Raw genomic sequence first — 20219 nt, 5'->3', positions numbered from 1 at the left:
AAGATACTACCCATGGAGCTTTATAACACAGCTCGTTATAGTATTTACAATGAATGACCCGCTCAAAAGAAAAACATTATGACAACATGGCTAGATAAAAACCATACTGCATATTGGAGCTTTATAACGCAGCTCATTATGATATTTACAATGATATACGCATTTTCTTAACCAACAAATAAAGGATATGATGCCGTATCAATCAATAAGGGAATCCAGAGGCTTACACCTCCACCCTCAAAGTAATACCAAGATTCACCTCCTTTCCAGGAAGTCCATAATCCACTGCAAAATCAAATCTATAGAATTTCCCACTATAGATCAACAGATTATGCAATATACTAAAGTAAAATACAAGATCTACTTCTACAACAAACTTGTGGAAGCTTAATCGATTTTGAGCAAGATCAAATAGAACACATATAATAGATAAGAAGATTCAATCACACATGAAACACAGAAGAATACTTTGGGGAAAGCCTCAGCTAAAAACCCCAATCTTTGTATTATCATACAAGTGGAATTATGTCCGAATTACACAAATCTTGACCTCACAGGCTATCCAGCTCTCAATACAATCCCTCTGCTACTCATAGACAGTCAAAGGCTTCTCACAAACCTTCTCCTCTTCCCTCCAAGCCTCCTATTTCCCTACGTAGTTTCTCTTGGGCCCTTAAGCTGCCACTTGTGTGTAATTGGCCTCTCACACTGCTCACTAAACTCAGAAGTAACTGCGCAATCCTGAAGGAGATAATTCCTTCTGCATGGATGAGTTTCCTTTATCGGAAAATTCCTCCAATTGATAGTACAGTGTCCCTTCCTCTGATCTCAACTGGGTCTCTGACTGAACTGACATGCATGAGTTATTTATGAGAGAATATTCAGTTATCTAGAGAACACTAGTTGCATGCATGCATGCATTAACTGGCTGAACTCACAATTAGTTGCTCCAGTTGTTTGGAACTAATTTAATTGGACTTAACTCAGTTAACTGAGCTAACTAATTACAAATCAATTACAACTCATCCTTATCTCCTTAATTAAGGGATAACTTCCTCAATCAAAGGAATAACTGTTGCATGTCTTCACATAGACTTCATGTTTGATTTTCCCCAACTAATTAACTCAAGATGAATTAATTATTTATTTTTCATACAGGTGCTAAGATCAAATTCGAATTTTAATTCTCAATTTTAGTTCAGGGACTAACTAAAATTGGAATCTATCCCGAAATGTTATTTGTAGCAATGTTATTTTTAGCACTTCCATTTTTCATTCCTTGTTGATATGTCCAACACTAGTACCTGAAATACTATTTATAGCAATGCTATTTTTATCATTTCTACTTTTATCATTTCTTGTTGCTATTTCCAACAAAATATGCATCCAATGTCCAACACTATAATCCCACACCACTTGTCCTCTCAGCGAATAGTTACTGGCTCATTTTTCCAAGGGGCACTCCCAATGTAGTTGATTCCATCTGATAATGTTAATGACCAAAACAAATCCATTTGTGACCTTCCCTTCTCTGCTACACAATCCCTCGGGAATCCGGTCACCCCTTCCGTGTAGTCACTCACCTTCCAAGTTCTGCTGGCACCCCCATCCTGGGCAGTCCATCCCTTGGCAAGACTTCCTCACATCAGAAGATACAAAAACCAAGGCATATCCCTGCCTCAACACATCATATCAGTCATAGCATGCTCATGGAAATCAATGGACACTATTGGGTACTAGTGTCCCACAATGGCCTAGCTCCTGAATACTTTACCAACATGTTGTTGCATGTTCCAATTTCTTTTGTTGTCGTTGCCAATTCTTGCAGTTGATTTCAATCACCCAACCGAGCATTTCATTCATTCCTGTACCAAACACATAACTTCGATTAGATTTGAAATAAATTGAAATAACTTCAAATCATACCTCATTAGTAGTTCGTCAATAAGGTACACTTGGAATCCTATTCGCTTCCTGTCACAAGAATTCAAACTAGCATCTTTGACCAAATCAACATGTATAAAATTATCACATCAAGTTAGCTTAAAACATGACCATCAAAATCATAAATCACATGTAACCATCCTAAACCAGGATCATAATTCACATGTAATCATCATATACCAGAATCACAAATCACATGCATAATAAAACTAAAATACAATACTGATACCTATCCTTCATCGGTCCTTACTTTTGCCTTTGTTCTTTTGTATAGACACCGGATTGGTTGCCACACCCAACAAACACTCAGTGCCTTCTCCTCTACCAGGTGCACATACACATAGTGTGCATCACACACATACAACCACATCTGACACATAACACCATAAGATACATGCACCTACACCTGACATACAATGCATACACCTACAGTGAGTGTACAACATAGTGCTTCCATCTATACCCGATGTGTACCATCCAATACATGTACCTACATAGAGTACAACACAACGAGTACACATGCTGCAATACCACAACTATATGATGCACATACATAATATTGCATGCCCATAACACAACATGGATGGCATGCACACAATACCACACATACACCAGTACCATATGCACAACATGTACACAATACCACCGATAAACTACACCACCTGTATAATGTGTGCGCAACATCACATGTACATGGCACCACCTGCACAAGGTGTACACAACACCACATGTACACTACACCACTATACAATGCATACACAATACCACATGTACACAGTACCACACACATGACATGTACGCGACACCACATGTACACAGCACCACATGCACGACATGTACATAGCACCACATGCACACAACACCACTTGTATAATATGTACACATCACCACACACACATGACACCACTTGTACAATCATGCACACCACACAATATGTACATGGTACCAATGTACCACATGCATGCACCACCACTTGTACATAGCACTGCATATCCAACATGTACATAGCATCATCTGTACACAACACCACATATCCAACACGCGCAGAGCACCATATGCATACAACATCGCATATCCATCATGCACACAGTACAATATGTATACAACACCATATATCCAACATGTACATAGCATTGTATATACCCAACACTGAATATGCAACATTCATATAACACTACTTGTACTAACACCCAGTACATAACAATGCATAAACAACATGTACACACACTATATATGCACAACACCGCATGCGCACAACATCACAGATGCAACATGTACAACATACATAACATGTATAACATATACAACATATGCATAAGAGTAGTACCACACATCTAGAACCACACTAACTCTACCAAGCAACCCTTCTTCCAGTGTCTTATCCATGCTTGTCTTAGCATGTCGCGGACCATGCTTCTTTCATTCTATTGATGTATCCCTTGGTATAACATGTCCATAACATAGACATGATATAATCGCATAATATCAACTCATAACCACATGATATTGACCTCGTGTTTTTTTCATGACTACTCTTCCCACTTGATTCCTCATGAGCCAAGAACCTCTTCATGTCATTTAGTTGTGTAAGCAATTATTCCTTCACAGGAATGATCCCTGACAATCCCTATCATATAGTGACATAGATAGATATATACATACATATATAATCGTTAGCATAAAACAATCACTATCCTGTCAGACAACGACATACCTACATACATGTATACATATATAAACATCAATATAATCCTGATCATAAATAACTAAATACCAAGGTCAAGGTTAAGAGAACTTCCTTTATTCATGCAACACATGCGCAACATTGATAACAATAGTTGCCAACATAGCCAAGGCATATGACACCTCAAATCCATTTAATTTACCTTTTCCTGTTACCTTTCTCATGACTATACTACTACCATCCATTTACTACAATGGACCCAGCCAGTCCAACCGACTTTCATAGCCTTACCTTCCACTGTGCTTACTCATGCACCGAGCTTCATCTGAATCTTACATTACCTTTCAAGTACCACACAACTCTCCCCGAGCTCCATCAAATTTCCTCTTTCCCAACCAATTCCCAAGACTCAAAACAATAAAAGAGAAGACAAGAAAAAAACCAAGAAGAAGACCACGAAATCCCATAACAATATGACACTACAACAAAGTGGCAAGGCCTTGCACCAGACATAAACAAAACCGCAAATCAAGCTCAAAATACCAAAAGCACAAGACTGACACCATGACTCAATCCCCATGGTTCCCAAGGAAAGCTCAACCTGAGCCATCTTCAAGATTTCATGGCAACCTGTCTTGCCATGCAACTCCCTACATCATGCTGCCATAAACACATAACTGTCAATGTATAATTAAGCATAATAATACACCAGTTACCTCATCTAATTGTGCCAAGCATGCTACTTGCAACTGAACACATCCACGCCATCTCTCAAGGGACTCCAATCCTTTAATAGATCCACCTGTAGCTAAATACTAGCTAATATACCTGTCAAGTGCATGTTCATGAATATAGCACATATCCACATAATGTCAGAAAAAATCAAGGTTAAGAAGAATTCATGTCTGCAAAGCACCCATTCGTTTGGAATTAGGGTTTCCAAACATAGCCAAAGGAATTCTTGTCCAATTCCTTTCCTTTACCATTTTACTTTGTTGCAATCGAGGCTTACTATGCGATGTCACATAACCCAACTGTTAGTTATGTAAACACATCAATTATTACCTTGTCATATTAGTGCCAAGCATATTACCCTGTAACTGCTCACACATGTCAACCACATGTTCCAAATATGAAGATAATCATATCTATCAATTTGAAATCAATTGTTACCAAGACTAACAAACATGTCATAATCCATAGTCAACTCATAGTCATCAGTCATAATACTACAACTATCACCTACTATACTCAAGTGCATAGCAGTTGTCTCAACACATATGTGTTAGTACAATCATCTTAAAACAATATCATTTGAACACATACTCATATTATGTAATTCATCAAACATTCAACCAACTTGCAACATACCATGTTAAATAAATCAACTAGGCACCAAACCCTCAAACACCAAATAGATGTCATAATCAAATAACCAAGTCCCAAATATATGACATAATAAAGCTCATACCTTAGTGTACCTCAGGGGAGGCTATCTTGTTTGCACAATCAATCTAGGTTAGCACGATACAACTTCACAACATATCAACTCAAACATAAATCATGATATCCATAGAAGTAACTAACTAACATGTTCACATCATAAGATCATAAGCATTTGTCATTCCTGCCTAACAATCACATATGTACGATCATTTTATATTAGTACAACACCATATCACAAATATGTTGACTCATACCTGAATATCACAACCATAACCATCTGCATAGGTCAAACCAAGTTAAAACAATACATATAACATCAATATCTTCAATGCAATGAGAATAACCATCACGCATATGATCAATCCAAATTACAACATCAAGATCTCAAATAAATAACCCTAATCATCAATTTAATAGCATATAACAACAATAAGCAATGCATATGGTCACATGTTACTATCATTCATGACTATCTGACACATGTGCATATAACTATACTAATCAAATATCATCTATCATGTATGTAACCATAACATCAAAAGAAATGTACATAAACCTAATGTATATAACCCTAATGCATATAAAAATCCATTAACTAAAATACCTGGATGTCGAACATATAATACTTGTATGACGATATGATCTTACCCCAAAGTCCAATGTTGCAACCTCATTATGATGATATGCATCTCTTGCTCTATCTCAACCAACATATTAGCATCATAACATCCAATAGCACTATGATGACCTAAATTGCATACCATGACTCACAAGGCATGTTTGACCTACTATTCATGCATAACTATAACCAATACCATACATGCATAAAAAATACATAATAAATATAACACATATGAGTACAAGACCATATACGCATCATTCTAGCTAGAGTCCAATCATCAATGCATGACCATAGAAACTACACAAACCATGACCTCATGCATGACAACAACAACCACATCATGTGCACTTGAAACCATGTGAACACTAACATGCATAATAGTGCATAATAAACCATACACACATGAAGACACACTCCACAACAACACCCTCAACCTTCACATGTAGGCATCACTACAACCATGATCAACACCATGCAATGCAATAAGCACATGGACTACATGCATAAGGAACACATATGCAACCAACATGAAAGCATGTTCAACACACAACCCAAGGAGAGCACAACCATGCTCTGATACCACTTTGTAACACCCTCCTCCCAAATCTACCCAAGCAACTGGCTAGTTGGGGTAAACATGCAATGAGAGGCCACTTGATAAGATTCAACCTCCTTGGTGACTTTAAGGAAATGGAATCGACGAAACATCACATACAGTCATCCAACATCATCCAAATAACCTTTAGGAGACAAGTCAGCCACTCAAACTGCCTATCCCTGGGTCCTACTGCTGTTTGAGAGACTTAGGGTAGGGTAACGCTCCCTAGACACTGCCCAGGTGAGTTAGTATTAGGACTAACACTCCCCAGACACTACCCAAGTGATTTATAACGCTTCCCAGACACTGCCCAGACGAGTTAGTATCAGGACTAATGCTCCCCAGACACTGCCCAGGTGCTTTATAACACTTCCCAGACACTACCTAGGCGAGTTAGTCTCAAACTAATGCTCTATTTTGCTAGCATTCCGGGATTTGAGCCACCTTTTTCAGCCCAGAGCTCGGGACACTGCCCATAATGGAATGATCACTTAGAATTAGTAAGGATGCAAGGAAACAATGATGCATAAGCAATAAAATGAACAAGATCATAACCAGACCCCTACTAGCCATGACATGCATTTCGTCAAACATATCATCAACATGTAACCTATAGGTGTAAATAATATAATTAAGTGTAGGGATCTCATACTTATATGAGAATCGCTATGAACCATCGTTCCCTCATGCCATTTGCTGCATTATCCTCCATTAACTCATAAACACATTATCCATTCATATACAAGTAAAAACATGTTGAGAGCCATACATAGTGGTTGTCATGAAATGTGCATATAACCAACATAATAGGAACAGAAATACAATAAACATATTAGCCATCAAATCCATAAATACATCAGTACCTTTACACATGAAAATCAAGGGAATGGATTTCTCATTGATGAATGAAATGAACCAACCGGAGATGGTACTACCACGTTCCACCTATCCGTAGAATGGCTGAGCCAAATCTCTCTTCAACTATTCACCCCCGTGCCATACTCCAAGCATGAATGTGTGATCTCATAGAACACATCAATAAAAACTCATCCAGGGCTTCTAGAGCCTTCTAGGGCTTCCAGAGCATTTGTCCAACCAAGGCTTCCAGAACTAGTAACTCAACCCACAGCTTATACAGGGATTCCAAAGCGTTTGTCCAACCAATGCTTCCAGAACTACTAACTCAACCCACAACTTAGAATGGGCTTCTAGAGCATTTGTCCAACCAAGGCTTCCAGGACTAGTAACTCAACCCAAGCTGTTATAGGGATTCTAGAGTGTTTGTTCAACTAGGGATTCCAGGACTAGTAGCTCAACCCAAGCTGTTACAGGGCTTCCAGAGTGTTTGTTCAACCAAGGATTTTAAGACTAATAACTCAACCCAAGCTAAGGAAACATGATAACCAACCAAAACAAAACAATGAAAGTAAGCCCACAATCACCATGGCTATCCAATAAATGGCAAGGTTAGCCAATCCAATGTCAATCCAGGCAATCCTCCATCCCAATGACAGATCATAACCAACAAACCACATGCATATGCCATGCATGCCAAAACTAGTGAAGAAACCATACATGCAACTCGGTACCTACACGCATATCTGATGTAGTTGCTGATGTCGATGCCCTCTTATGCTTTCTTGCTTTTCCTTTGCCTTCTTTCTCCAAGAATCAAAGTATGCAACACCCTCCAAGAGTGCTCCAAGAAAACTCTAAGTATCCAAGAGCATGAGAGAGAGAGAGAATATTGAGAGAGCTCCAAACTGAACTGACAAAAGGTTCATACTCCAAGGAAGAAGCATGCCAACTGATCCTTAGAAGCCTTTTTGTTAATGAGGCCTCTATTTTCTTCATTTTCCATTATTTTCCTTCAATTTCCTCCTCACATGCAACATGTGACCTTTCACCTTCCTTTTCTCCTAATTTCCATTATTTTCATAAATAAATGTTCCAAAGTACCTTTTTGCCTCTTTAATGCCTTAGCCATTTCCTTTGCCAATTTCCTTAGCCATAAACAACCAAATGAACACACCCTAGGATGTCTTGCCCACCATTTAGCTTGGAATACATGTCCCATCATCCATGGTATTTATATATTTTTACATGGAATTTCACAAGGGTTGTTACAACATCAGTTTCATTTGGTGATCAAGTACTAGAAGGGAAGCACAAACAAGTTGGTTGACATTATTTCAAGGCCACGCACATCAAATATCAAGCTTTGAGAACTCTGATGTGCATGCAACCATTCACCCATGATGCATACAGAGAGGCATATTTAAAGGATGAGGACTTCAAGGAGGTGTTTCAGCAATTGTAGAGTGAGAGTCATGTGCAAAATGGTGACAACACCATTGACTACCATCTCCAAGATAATTTATTCTACAAGCTCATGGATAAGTTTTGTGTTTCTAAAGGTGAGTAATTGCAGCTTATCAGAGACGCTCACACCTCCAAGGTTGCAAAGAATTTTGGTGTAGGGAAGATATTGACCAACTTGCAGAAGTATGTGTATTGACCCAAGATGCAAGAACAAGTAGCTAGGTTCATAGTAGGATGCATTATTTGTTGTACTAGCAAGCCTAGTGATAGGAAAAAAGCTCTATATCATCCCTTACATATACCTACTCATTCTTGGGAAAGAATTTCCATGGAATTTGTGGGAGGTTTACCAACAACCAAGAAGGGACATGCCTACTAGTTCGTGGTAGTTGATAGGTTTAACAAGATGTGTGTTTTGATGCCTTGTAAGAAGACCATCAATGGGAAAGAAGTAGTAATATTTTTCTTTGGACAGGTGTGGGTGCACTTTGGGATGCCAAGGAGCATTGTTTTAGATAGGTACATGAGATTTCTCAATGCATGATGTACTACATCATGGGAGAAGATGGACACAAAGTTGAAAAGGTATACAACATTCCATCCTCAGATAGAAGGGAAAAAAAATTAGTCAACATGACTTTGTTGCAACTTTTTAGCAGTAATAATCACAAGAATTCGAAGACTTGGGATGAAAATATAGTATATATAAAACACTTTTATAACATAACAGTCCACACTTCTACTGGGAAGTCCCCTTTTGAAACTTGTTGTGGATATTTGTCACCTTCACCTTTTGCATATGGGCAGCAAGGAGGAATAAGGGAGGATCTTACAAGGGACGCCTTGAGAGATGAAAATTTTGTTGAGAAGATCAAGAAGATCCACATACAGATACAAGCAACACTATAAAAGTCACCAGAAAAATATAAGGTCAAGCATAATCAACACAAAACAAAGAAGTTGTTCAAGGTGGGAGACAAAGTATGGTTATAGTTGAATAAGGAGAGGCTACATGATCCTGGTAAGAAAATCAAGGCCTTGCGATATGGTCCCTTTTAGATACTAGAAAAAGTGGTAGATAACACTTGCAGACCCAGTCTACTACCATACGTGCGTATTTACTCAATTGTGAATGTGGAGAATTTGAAACTCTATGAGCCTTCCATGCTAGATCAAGAAGAGGAATAGGTCCTACCTTCTATAAAGGACTTGGCACTAGATGCTCAGGCTAATTTAATAGAAGATACATTTTTGCAAAAGAGGTCGAAAGCTACAAGACAAGGGCACATGACCTTTGGTAGATTGGGTTGAAAGGACAAATTATAAGAAATGCTAAATTGTACACTTGAGAGAAGTTGGAGGAAAAGTTTCCTCACATCATTCAGTAGAATATTTTGGGGCCAAAAGCCTCCCAAAATGGGGAGGTGTGATCTAGATTGGATCATTATATTATTTTTCATCCATATCGATGCTTTATGAATGAAAAAGGTGGAGGAATCAACTTAGGACCATTTTTATCCGCAAGACCCAACTTGGCAAATTAGGGTTTGAAACCTTTCAGGAGCATTTTGAGGCATAAAATGACGTTTTTTGGGGGTAAAACGTTGTCTCATAAGGGCTATGCCTTTATTTCATATTCTACACACAGATAGCTTTCCAACAATGCAAGAATTGCCTCAATCAGAGTCTATATGCAAAAAGTTATGCCACCCAGAAGTTGATCTTTCTGTTTTGACAACCATAATTCAAGAGAATGCCACGTCCAACCCCATAAATCATGGAAAAGGGGATAAACATGTGATTATGATGAATAAGACTCTAGAAGAGTTCATATTGTAACTCTAGGTATGAGTTGAGGGAGTCAAACCTAACCAATAGTAGGCTATTGCGCTGTGTTGTAACCTGGCCATTAAGAGGAAAATGGTTTTCATTCTTTTCGAGTGCACTTGTTCCATAGACGAGCAGAGTAGACAAGAGGGATATGGAGAGAGCACACAAAGAGGATTTGTGCACTATAGTAGTCCACAGGCCAAAAGTCTTACTTCCTTTTACTTGCATGCATTTTCTATTCAGAGAAAGAGAGAAGAGCAACCTCGCCTTCCAGCTGAGTTGTCTCCTAAAGGGTTTCCTAGGATATATCTTGTGCCAAATGTGTTTGTGAGTTTTTGTTTCATTGTTATCTATTTTTCTTCATAAAATTTAATTTGCATGTATACACAATAAACAATAATCTATAGATCTATAAATCTAAAGAGAAATAGATCCTAATATTTTAGATTTCAAACTTTATAAATATAATTTTATTAGATCTGTTGTGATGAACTGTCCACTGGAATATCCATGGTAGTTTATGGATTGAGTACATATAAAGAAACACTAATAATAATAATCATAATCAAATTCTAAGGTCACAACCTAGGTAGCCACTAAATTGATGTGGAGGACCTATTTGTTTGTGGAACAAGGGGCCCATTTTGCACAACATTTGACTAACTAGTTTACAAGATGTATATACTTTACATCCCTTTGGATCCAAACCTATAAAATTTAAGGAGTTGGATGTATATGGCCTCTTTGTTTGTGGAAGTGGCTCCTTTTACACAACAATTTGACCAATTGGTTTACAAAAATGTACATATTTTACACCCTTTTGGATTCAAACCTATAAGCTTCAAATTGGAATGACTTGTATGCTTCCATGGACATTCCACTGGAACAATTTCTCACAATAGATTTGATAAAATTATTGGAAATCTTTAATGTTAAATTTTCCTTAGATTCCAGATTCTTTAGTTAGTTAATTTTCAACTCAATTTTTTTTTTTGTCAATCAAATTTCTTCTATTATATTCTCATAAAAACTAGCAGTACACAATATGTCTCTACAACCCCCCCAGCCTCATTCTGACCAGACTTGTTGGCACTGTGTGCCAGAGTATGCCAAAGATAGACCCATACAATCATTATTTCTGTTAGGCTTAAGAGCCATACATCACAAAAAGAACCAAAATGAGCAAAAATACTGATATCAACATATCAAGGAGGAGGATGGGGAGGAAGTACAAGAGGTGCAACATGATAGCCAACACATTCATGCATGTGGAAGTCGATGTGTTCAACTCGAGCTTCTATATCACGAAGATGTTCATTGGTGTGGTGGTGGCTCTGATGGAGATTGTCCAACTGTTCCAGAATATCGTTTTGGTTAAACTGAATGTCATTCATATATGCGACCAACTCATTATGGTCCCCATATCGTAATTAATTAAATTAGTTGAAATGTGAGAACTAGAAAACAAAAGGAAATACACACACCATCTACAATAGACATAAATATTTTCCTTAGGAAACCCTTATGGTTAAAAACCTAGCTAAAGGGTGAGGATGCATTGCTCTCTTTTTCTCTGCTATTAAAAATGTGCAAGTACAAAGGAATAGTTACTCTCTATGGAGTTACTTTAGACTTATGGTACGTAAGGTTGCTACCAATCATTAACCCCCTCTATTATGCTCTTTATTTCACTCTCCCAATTGTTGTTTCCAACTATGGAACAAAATGCGATAGCATACAATGGAATCCCTACTCCTCTTAGTGGCCAAGTATTTTCCATTTCCAAATAGCCAATTAGGGGTGAGGTTTGATCCCCTCAACCCTCAACTAGAGTTAGGGGTTTGAACCTTCTAGAGTGTTCTTCAAAGTCCCAACATGGCTATCACAATATGCATGAGTAACAAGTGGCAATGTTGATCCATATTGAATCACTATATAAAATTTTCATCCATATTGATGCTTTCAAAATTGAAGGAATCAACTTACAAGAGAAGTTTTATCAATGGGGCCTATTTTGAAGAACTGGGGTCTGAAACCTTTTGAGGTCAGGTTGAGGCCTTAAATGATTTTTTTGGGGGGTATAAATTTTATAATTAAGCATTGTGCTCCATGAAATTATTCTACACTCAAATACCTTTCCAATAGTGCAATAATAATGTAAATTGGAGTTTAGAATCAAATGTTGTGTCTCCCTAAAAGTTGACCTATCATGATTGACCAACATAATTCGAGAGCATGCCACATCAACCCTATTACTCATGCAAAAGGGGATGGTCCTGTGGGAACTATGAATAATACTCTAGAAGGGTCAATTGTAACTCATGTTGATGTTTGAATGGGCCAAACTTAACTCTTAGTTGACTATCAAGCAATGTTATAACTAGGCCACTAGGAGGAAGAATAGGTTCAATTCTATTTTCTTGTATTTTGTTCCATAGTAGAGTGGAATAGGTAAGTGTAGATAGAGAGAGAACTTAAAATACAGGGTTTTTGTTTTATTTTCGCCCATGGACCATAAATATCAGACAACTCTATAAAGAGTGCCTTCTCCTTTATACTTACATCATTTCCATTCTAGACAAAAGAAAGTAGCGTAGCCTTAGCTTCCAGTTTGGTTTTCTTCTATAAGGGTTTCCTAGAGCATATATTGGTGTTGATTATGGATTATGAGTGATTATACTTACCTATTCTTTATTTTTCACATATTATTAGTTGCATGCATAAAACAACAAAATAGTAATAACAAATATGGAATCTAAAAGGAATTAACCCTTCATAGTATATATTTCAGTTTATTTTAATAGATCTGTTGTGAGGAACATTCCAGTGGAATATCCACAGCAGTTTGAAGATCATACATGGCATCCGCTCATACCATGGTGTTCAACATGATATGTCAACTTGTAGGAGGCATAAATTTTGTATGTGAACTCTTATTGATGCAATTCTTACATTGTTGGAAAGATATTTAAGAGTAGAACAACATCTTAGGGTCTAATGCTAAAGTGAGAAAGTTTTGACACTAGAAAATTTTGTTTAATGCTTCAAAATGGCTCCAAAAGTTTTAGACCCTAATTCTCCAATCTAGGACCCACTGGTAAAACAACTCTGCAAGCTAATTCCTCCATTTTTTTCACCTTCAAAGCATCGAGATAGACAAAAAGCAATATAATGATCCAAGCCAGAGCAAGGAAACACATTGTCTTAATATTGACATGAATGAAAAATTAATAACAAAATACAACACCATTACAACAATATAAATCCATTTTAATGTGGATTTGTCAAGTATTAATACGTGTCGAAGCAGGTCCTTTTGCACAAATATTTGGCTAATCAATTTACAAACATATACATACCTTACATCCCTTTAGATTGAAACCTATACACTTCAAGGATGAAACACATTGTCTTCATCCCTTTGGATTCAAACCTAAATTCTTCGCGGAAGAAACAAATTTTCTTAATGACATGAATGAAAAATGAGTATCAAATACAACACCATTAAAAGAGTGTAAATCCCTCTTAAGTATGGATCTATCAAGTACCAATATGAATTAAAAATTGTTAAAAAATTTAATCTATCTTCACATTTGATAAATCTAAATTAAATGATATATCATCATCTAAACTTGATTTGAAATTGAAAATGTTTAATTATATGATTTGAAATTGAAAATATTTAATTATATAATAAAAAATTTACAAGTTGAAAATATTTAATTATATAATAAAAAAATTATAAGTCGCAAAAAATAATAAAATAAGATATTAATAAACAATCATTACTCATATTTGAAAAATAAAATTGTAGTTACCCATAAAGGGACTAAGAGCTTATATTTATACAAAGTTGGTACTTCAAAGCACAAAGAAAAATACAACATTTTATAAATATTAAAATGGCAACCAATAAAAAGTTCCCATGTGTAGAGATAATGTTCAAAATAAACCCCAAATGCATCATTGTACAAACTATGTGTACCAACCCGAGGGAAACAGGTATTTTCACAATGTATCCCTGGTAAAAAAAATGGATCAAACTAAATGAAAGTTATGTAGGTCAAAATGGTCTATCTTCTCTACTTCATTTATATATGATCCACTTTTGGGTGCGGTGATTAATTTGTTAACCCATGAAATGAGGCTGCAGAATAATATCACCCCATTAATTTATTTGGAGAGTTTATTATTTCAGACATGAACAATCCAACAAGCCTCAACAACTTGAGCATAAAGGCAATTAAGTCGTTCAAGTTACCCCCTAATGGGGCCCTATACGGTCTGTCATCAGCCATCTCAACTTGTTTGATAGTTAGATTAAAGAAAAGCTTGGTATTGATCTTTTCCACCACAACAATCTAAAATTCTCCCCCACTCATTCATATATAAAATTAAATTGCAGGGTACAAGTAAGTATTCTACGGGACCCCAATGTATTTGGATACTAGTTAGTGTGTATTGCACAATTTGTTTGTTGTGAAAGAGTCTTCCCCTCCTTCCTCGTGTCGGTTGGTTTCTGCATAAACAATGGCCACTCTTAATCTTACAGGCCATATGATCCCCAACCTCCCCCTCACGCATTCTTCTCTTCAATTCCGAACTGGGTCCCTCTACACCCTCCTAATTCCGCCACCCTTTTGCCTTTTCCATCTTTAGCTGCCATTTTAGGAGCTGGGTCCTCTGTTTTTGGGGTATTATTCCATCCAGGCCAGTGCTAGACTAACAGGTTAACCAATCATAGATCACTTGTACATTTTCAGTTGTTTTTACCAGGGCCTGTGCTGTTGTTGCCAAGAAAAGCATTTTCCTGGTCTGCAGGAAGCCTCAGAAGGAGAAGGAAATTTCAAGGTAAGGCTTTTGTTTTATCTGTCTTCTATTTTTGTTTATTTATTTTTCAAATAACCTTGGATCTGTGCAATACCATTTTGAAAAGTGATTGTTTCTTAGTTTTTCCAATTTTGATTTTCTACGGCTTGTTCTGTCCTGCCATGCTCCATGTTGCACGCTTCAATTGTTGTGTATTTAAAGTTTTCCAGATCTTTTAGTTCAGATCAATAGCTTAGCCAAACTATATGCAACTGCCCTTTGACTCAGGTTTTTTTCTGATTTATAGGCCACTCCTTGTATTTTCATAATAATAAAATGTTTAGTATCTTTAACTGTGCTGGTCATTTGCAGATTTTATTATTTTCTGCAATACATATTCATTGTATAGAATGTTGTGATAGCTTAGTGAAAAAATTTCGATGTCTCCTAATTTCTCACATAATCTTTTCTCTTCATGACCATCTCAGACAGATTGCCCTTTTGTGAGAAAGTTCATCACAGTTTTTTTAGATTAGAGATTCTAAGCACTAGAATTTATGAAGAGTGACTCTTTTTTTGCTTTTATTTGTAAATGTAATTGGACCGACTTCATCGCAATATTTTTCGTTTAATTGTTAACCATCTCTCAGATTTACAGTCAGGTGTATGTCTGATTGTCTTGGGGTATGGCTTCGCATAACATTGTGGAGATTCAATCTCTATGAGATTTTATAGCCCATGACATAAATATTTTGAATCTTCTCTTTTTGCTGAATATATTCTTTATTGAATTGCTGACCATCATGGTTTTATGCACTGATCTATGATGGGCATTTATGATTTTCTTCTTAAAGAGAAGCAATGAGAACATCCAATAGGCCTTCTTTCTGAACAGAATAAGAAAATATATGACTGGATGTTAAATGAAAAGATATTGTAGTTCTACCCCATCTGCAATATTGGTACTTTGACTTTGGGGGCAGCATTACCCAAAGTTCTGGTGCTTTCTAAAATTCATGTAAATGGCTTCAGGTTAATTAAAGTCAAAGTCCAGGGCATTAGGTTTTCAAGATTAAATGTACTAAATTATCTAATCCCTTTTTTTATTCTAATGCAGTCAGGGGAAAATCCTCTCTAGATACATAGAGAGGGTTACCAGTGGCCATTGGAAAGGTGCACATTGGGGGTCAGTTGCGCAGAAACATTGAGAAATTCTGATGTTCGTAATGGAAAAGACATACGAATTGGGACTGGTTTGAGCCGTAGTGGAGCCATGAATGCTTCTGTTGTTCAGTTGAATGTGAAAAAGAGAAAAGCAAACTTTCTAACTCAATACGACCGTAGTATGCAGTCTTTGGAGGTGAAGCGAAGGGCCTTTACATCGGGAATAACTGACAAAAGGTCTTTGAGAATGGAATCTGGGGTCTTTAAATCTGATACGAAAGACAAAAGATCTAATTTATTTGCAGAAGATGAAATAAAGAATAGCAGTGGAGTTGCAGATCAAATCATGCCCAGAAGAGCGCTAGAAAGATATGTAGTACGAAGCAGTTGCAGTTCTGTCTCCAGTGCTGAAAGCCACACCAAACATGACTTTGTATGTGGTAATGAGCATGGACCCCTAAGGCCAGTTCCAAGTGATGGAGATGCTAAATCATGTTTTCCGTTTACCAATGCCAAGGATAACGGAGTCTCTTTGGGACAGAACTCAATGGATGTCCATGCCCTAGAGTTGCATGCATATCGATCTGTATTGAAAGCCCTTCGAGCCTGTGGGCCCCTCAACTGGCAGCGAGAGACATTGTTGACAGATCTTCGTCTTTCTCTGAACATTTCTAATGATGAACATAGGCTTGAGCTTGCACATGTATGCACTTCTTAGAATTCATAAAGTATATTCTGGTGCATATTTAATATACCCTCTACTTTTCCAGGATGCAGAATTGTGAAACCTGACCTATTTTTACTTCAATTTAATCCAGGTTTTATTATATTGTGGTGCAGTATTATGAGAAGCATACTACAAAGTGTGTGAAAAAGATGTTAAATTGTTGTTTCAAGTAAAATTTCTCCGTTTATAGGTAGATGTGTAGTTCTCCCGGGGTTATTTGAAAACTCATTTTCCCTATTATGTTAAACTTGCAAAATCTTGGTAGTGAATCTGTGTTTATTAATATATGTTACTCCTGTTATTTGAGATCAAACTGCTATCGTTTCAAATTTAATTGCAATCATTAACCGATGCAAACTTCTTAAGATATAACTTCATCGAAAATGGCCAGAGTAATTCCCAGTTCTAAAAAGCAAAAGGGAACAAAAAAGAATTCTCAGGCATGGAAATGCTTCCTTTTGTTAGGTTTTGATTATAATGCCAGTGGAAGAGCTTTGTTCATATTGTATTGCTGTAGTTCTACTCCCGAGACCTATGTTATTGATTGAGCTGCATTATTTTCCCATTTAAACACTGCACAGTTAGCTGCATGATTATGCCATATTTAACCCTCAAATTAGGTTGGTTTTTAAAGCAATGCATTGTGATCAGATATGTTCATTTGTCATTAGATGGTAGTTACTCATGTCAGCAACAATGTACTAACATTTAGCAGTAGATTAAAAAAATTTGGAAGGGCCCTATAAGAAGTCTATTCTCGTTGTTGCAGATGAGTTAAGGCATTCAATATACTCTCTGACTCATCTTATCTCCATTCTTGTGTATGGTTTAGCAGCTACGTTAACCTTTAAGTTTGAAGTAATGACCCATGGAAGACTAAAGTTGGAACCGTGGTAAATAGGAGTTCCTATGCCTGATCAAGGTTGAAACTTTGACTGGAGCGGCTGCCTAAAGGAGTTAAGTTCTTGAAAATATAGTATGTTTTGCCAATGAAAAATCTTGATTTGATACTTAAAGTTTAAAAGCTTTGAAATTTCAGGCAAAGTGATTGAGAAAGTATTTATACATTGAGAAAGCCAGGGTGAATTTGAATCATATTCGGTCATTTGCCATGCTTTCAGATATAATTTAAGCGATGCACTGGATGACAAAAAAGGAGTTGTTGGAAGGCATGGACTTCAGCAGATACTGGATGAACTTGTAAATATCTAGTAATGAGAAAAGACTTGGGCAGTAGTTATGCTCCAATCCATTATTTTGTCTTTCTTTGGTAATTGCAAGAAATTGTGCAAATGATGAAATAGAAACCAAGATATGTGGTAGATGTTACACGCGTCAGAAACAAATTTTGTGATTTGAACACTCAACTACCGGTTGGTGATTGCCACCTCTTCGGTGCTAGGGAAAAATCCACTTGTGTGTGTGGTGTTTTCGGTAAATTACTGACCAAAAGTTGGGTATATCCTTGAACATGCATTTGAATATTGAAGCCTGATGACTATATCAGTGTATTTCGGTATTAATTTATCAAATATAGACTTATATAAGTGCTTTTGTAAAGCATTTTTCATTATGCTGTCTAAGAAAGAACTGTCTTGCAGTGTTGTTCCAAGTTGTCAGCCAAAGCCTTAAATCCTTTAAAGTCAAAACACCTTTGTAAGCATATCTTGGTCTTTGGAGGTTTGAGTTTTCATTGTTGTTGAATCACAACCTAGGCCCTCTCATTACAGGCTATACAGCTTAGTTTTTCCCCAATTTTCATCTTTCATTTTCTAGTTAATCTCAACTGCAGTGACCAGTCAACTAAATTACCTTTATTTGTTGTTAGCTTCTCATGCTGTATCTACCCCTATATTTGAAAGCAAAAAAAACTTGGAGTGAATCTCCTTGGGAGTTGAGTAGAAACAAGGTCAAGTGTTAGTGAAGTTTCATTGATCTTGCTTCTGATAAAAGAACGTTCTAAAAGTTATTATGAGCATTGTGTATTATAGCATGTCAATGCTGGTTATTATAAATAAAGATGCATCAGACGTATGGTGTACTACAATAGAAATTTTAGCTTCACTTGTGATTCTGCCCTCTATATAGAGTGGCAACTTGCCTCTGCTGTATAATTTAGCTTTTTTAGTTGTATTCACTTACCTAAAACATTTTCAAATTGATTCAAGGCACGACCAACAGATTGAATTGACCATGTAAGCAGATCATTATTAGAACAGACATTATATTTCTCAGGATTTGAGATTGTGGAAAAAGTAATGATTCAACTTCACTATTTAACATGGGGTTAAAGGTGTTCTTTACATCTCACAAGCTCAGACAACTGCAATACATGATGTCAAATAGTAAATTATGGGCACCTTACAGGGAGTGAACAAGACTCTATGACATGAACAGGAACTGACAAATTTACAAACGAATATATAAACAAAGAATCTAGAAGCAGAAGAGGTTAGCATGGTTTGATAAAAATTATAGCGGCAAGAGCCCCTGAAGATAACAATGGTCTGCCTCTTCTGTTTGTTGGGTACTTCGATCATTGCTACTAAAATCTAGATATATGAGAGTAGCCCTTGGGAAAATTAAAGGAAGGACTTGAGATGATGTGTAATGAAGTGATAGAGGAAACTGGGTTTCTTTTGAGTTGTTAATAATAGATTACCAGACCTAACCACTCAAAAGTAGATGAATGAAGATTGATTTTTAAACTTGTGATTTAACTTTGACAGAAACTAAGGTGAGAACTGCAAAGTAAGACACCACCTTAAAAATATTAGGGAGCACCAGAGTTTTTAAACAAGCACATCTACTAAAATCAACAGCTTTGCACGTTATGGAGGAATTAGCTGGAAGGGTAGAATGGACTAATTTACAATATACACTCTAAAACTAGTAAATGGACTACTCCCTAGACAACCGTGCAAAAACTACATCTCTAAATCTCCTGGGAAAAATTGAATGACTATAACATGTAGCAAAAATGAGAATGAAGATATCAAAGCCTATTTTTGTAATATTATGTTGACAATGGTATAAAATCTAGATAAAGGCCCAGATGTCAGAGTCATCTCAA

At 36.7% G+C, this 20219-nt stretch overlaps 1 protein-coding gene across 3 annotated transcripts; it reads left to right on the top strand.

The window, feature by feature from the left end:
• Positions 1-14842: 14842 nt before the first annotated feature.
• On the top strand, positions 14843-18099 carry LOC149169123 (uncharacterized). 3 transcript variants are annotated; one of them, XM_089428578.1, is made up of 3 exons: positions 14843-15297; positions 16373-17122; positions 17982-18099. In XM_089428578.1, exons 2-3 carry the CDS (start codon positions 16529-16531, stop codon positions 17988-17990), a joined length of 603 nt encoding a protein of 200 aa, XP_089284704.1. In that variant the 5' UTR covers positions 14843-15297; positions 16373-16528; the 3' UTR covers positions 17991-18099. The 3 variants fall into 3 exon arrangements, with proteins under 3 accessions (XP_089284704.1, XP_089284703.1, XP_089284702.1); XM_089428577.1 differs by having other exon boundaries at positions 17979-18099; XM_089428576.1 differs by lacking the exon at positions 17982-18099 and having other exon boundaries at positions 14845-15297; positions 16373-17246.
• Positions 18100-20219: the final 2120 nt, after the last annotated feature.

Source organism: Pinus tabuliformis, chromosome 4_2 (assembly GCF_031772625.1).
Source record: "Pinus tabuliformis cultivar Carrire ecotype Pingquan chromosome 4_2, CPIR1, whole genome shotgun sequence".
NCBI lineage: Eukaryota > Viridiplantae > Streptophyta > Pinopsida > Pinales > Pinaceae > Pinus > Pinus tabuliformis.
The sequence above is the reverse complement of the archived record's forward strand: the minus strand, read 5'-3'. Positions and strand labels throughout refer to the sequence as shown.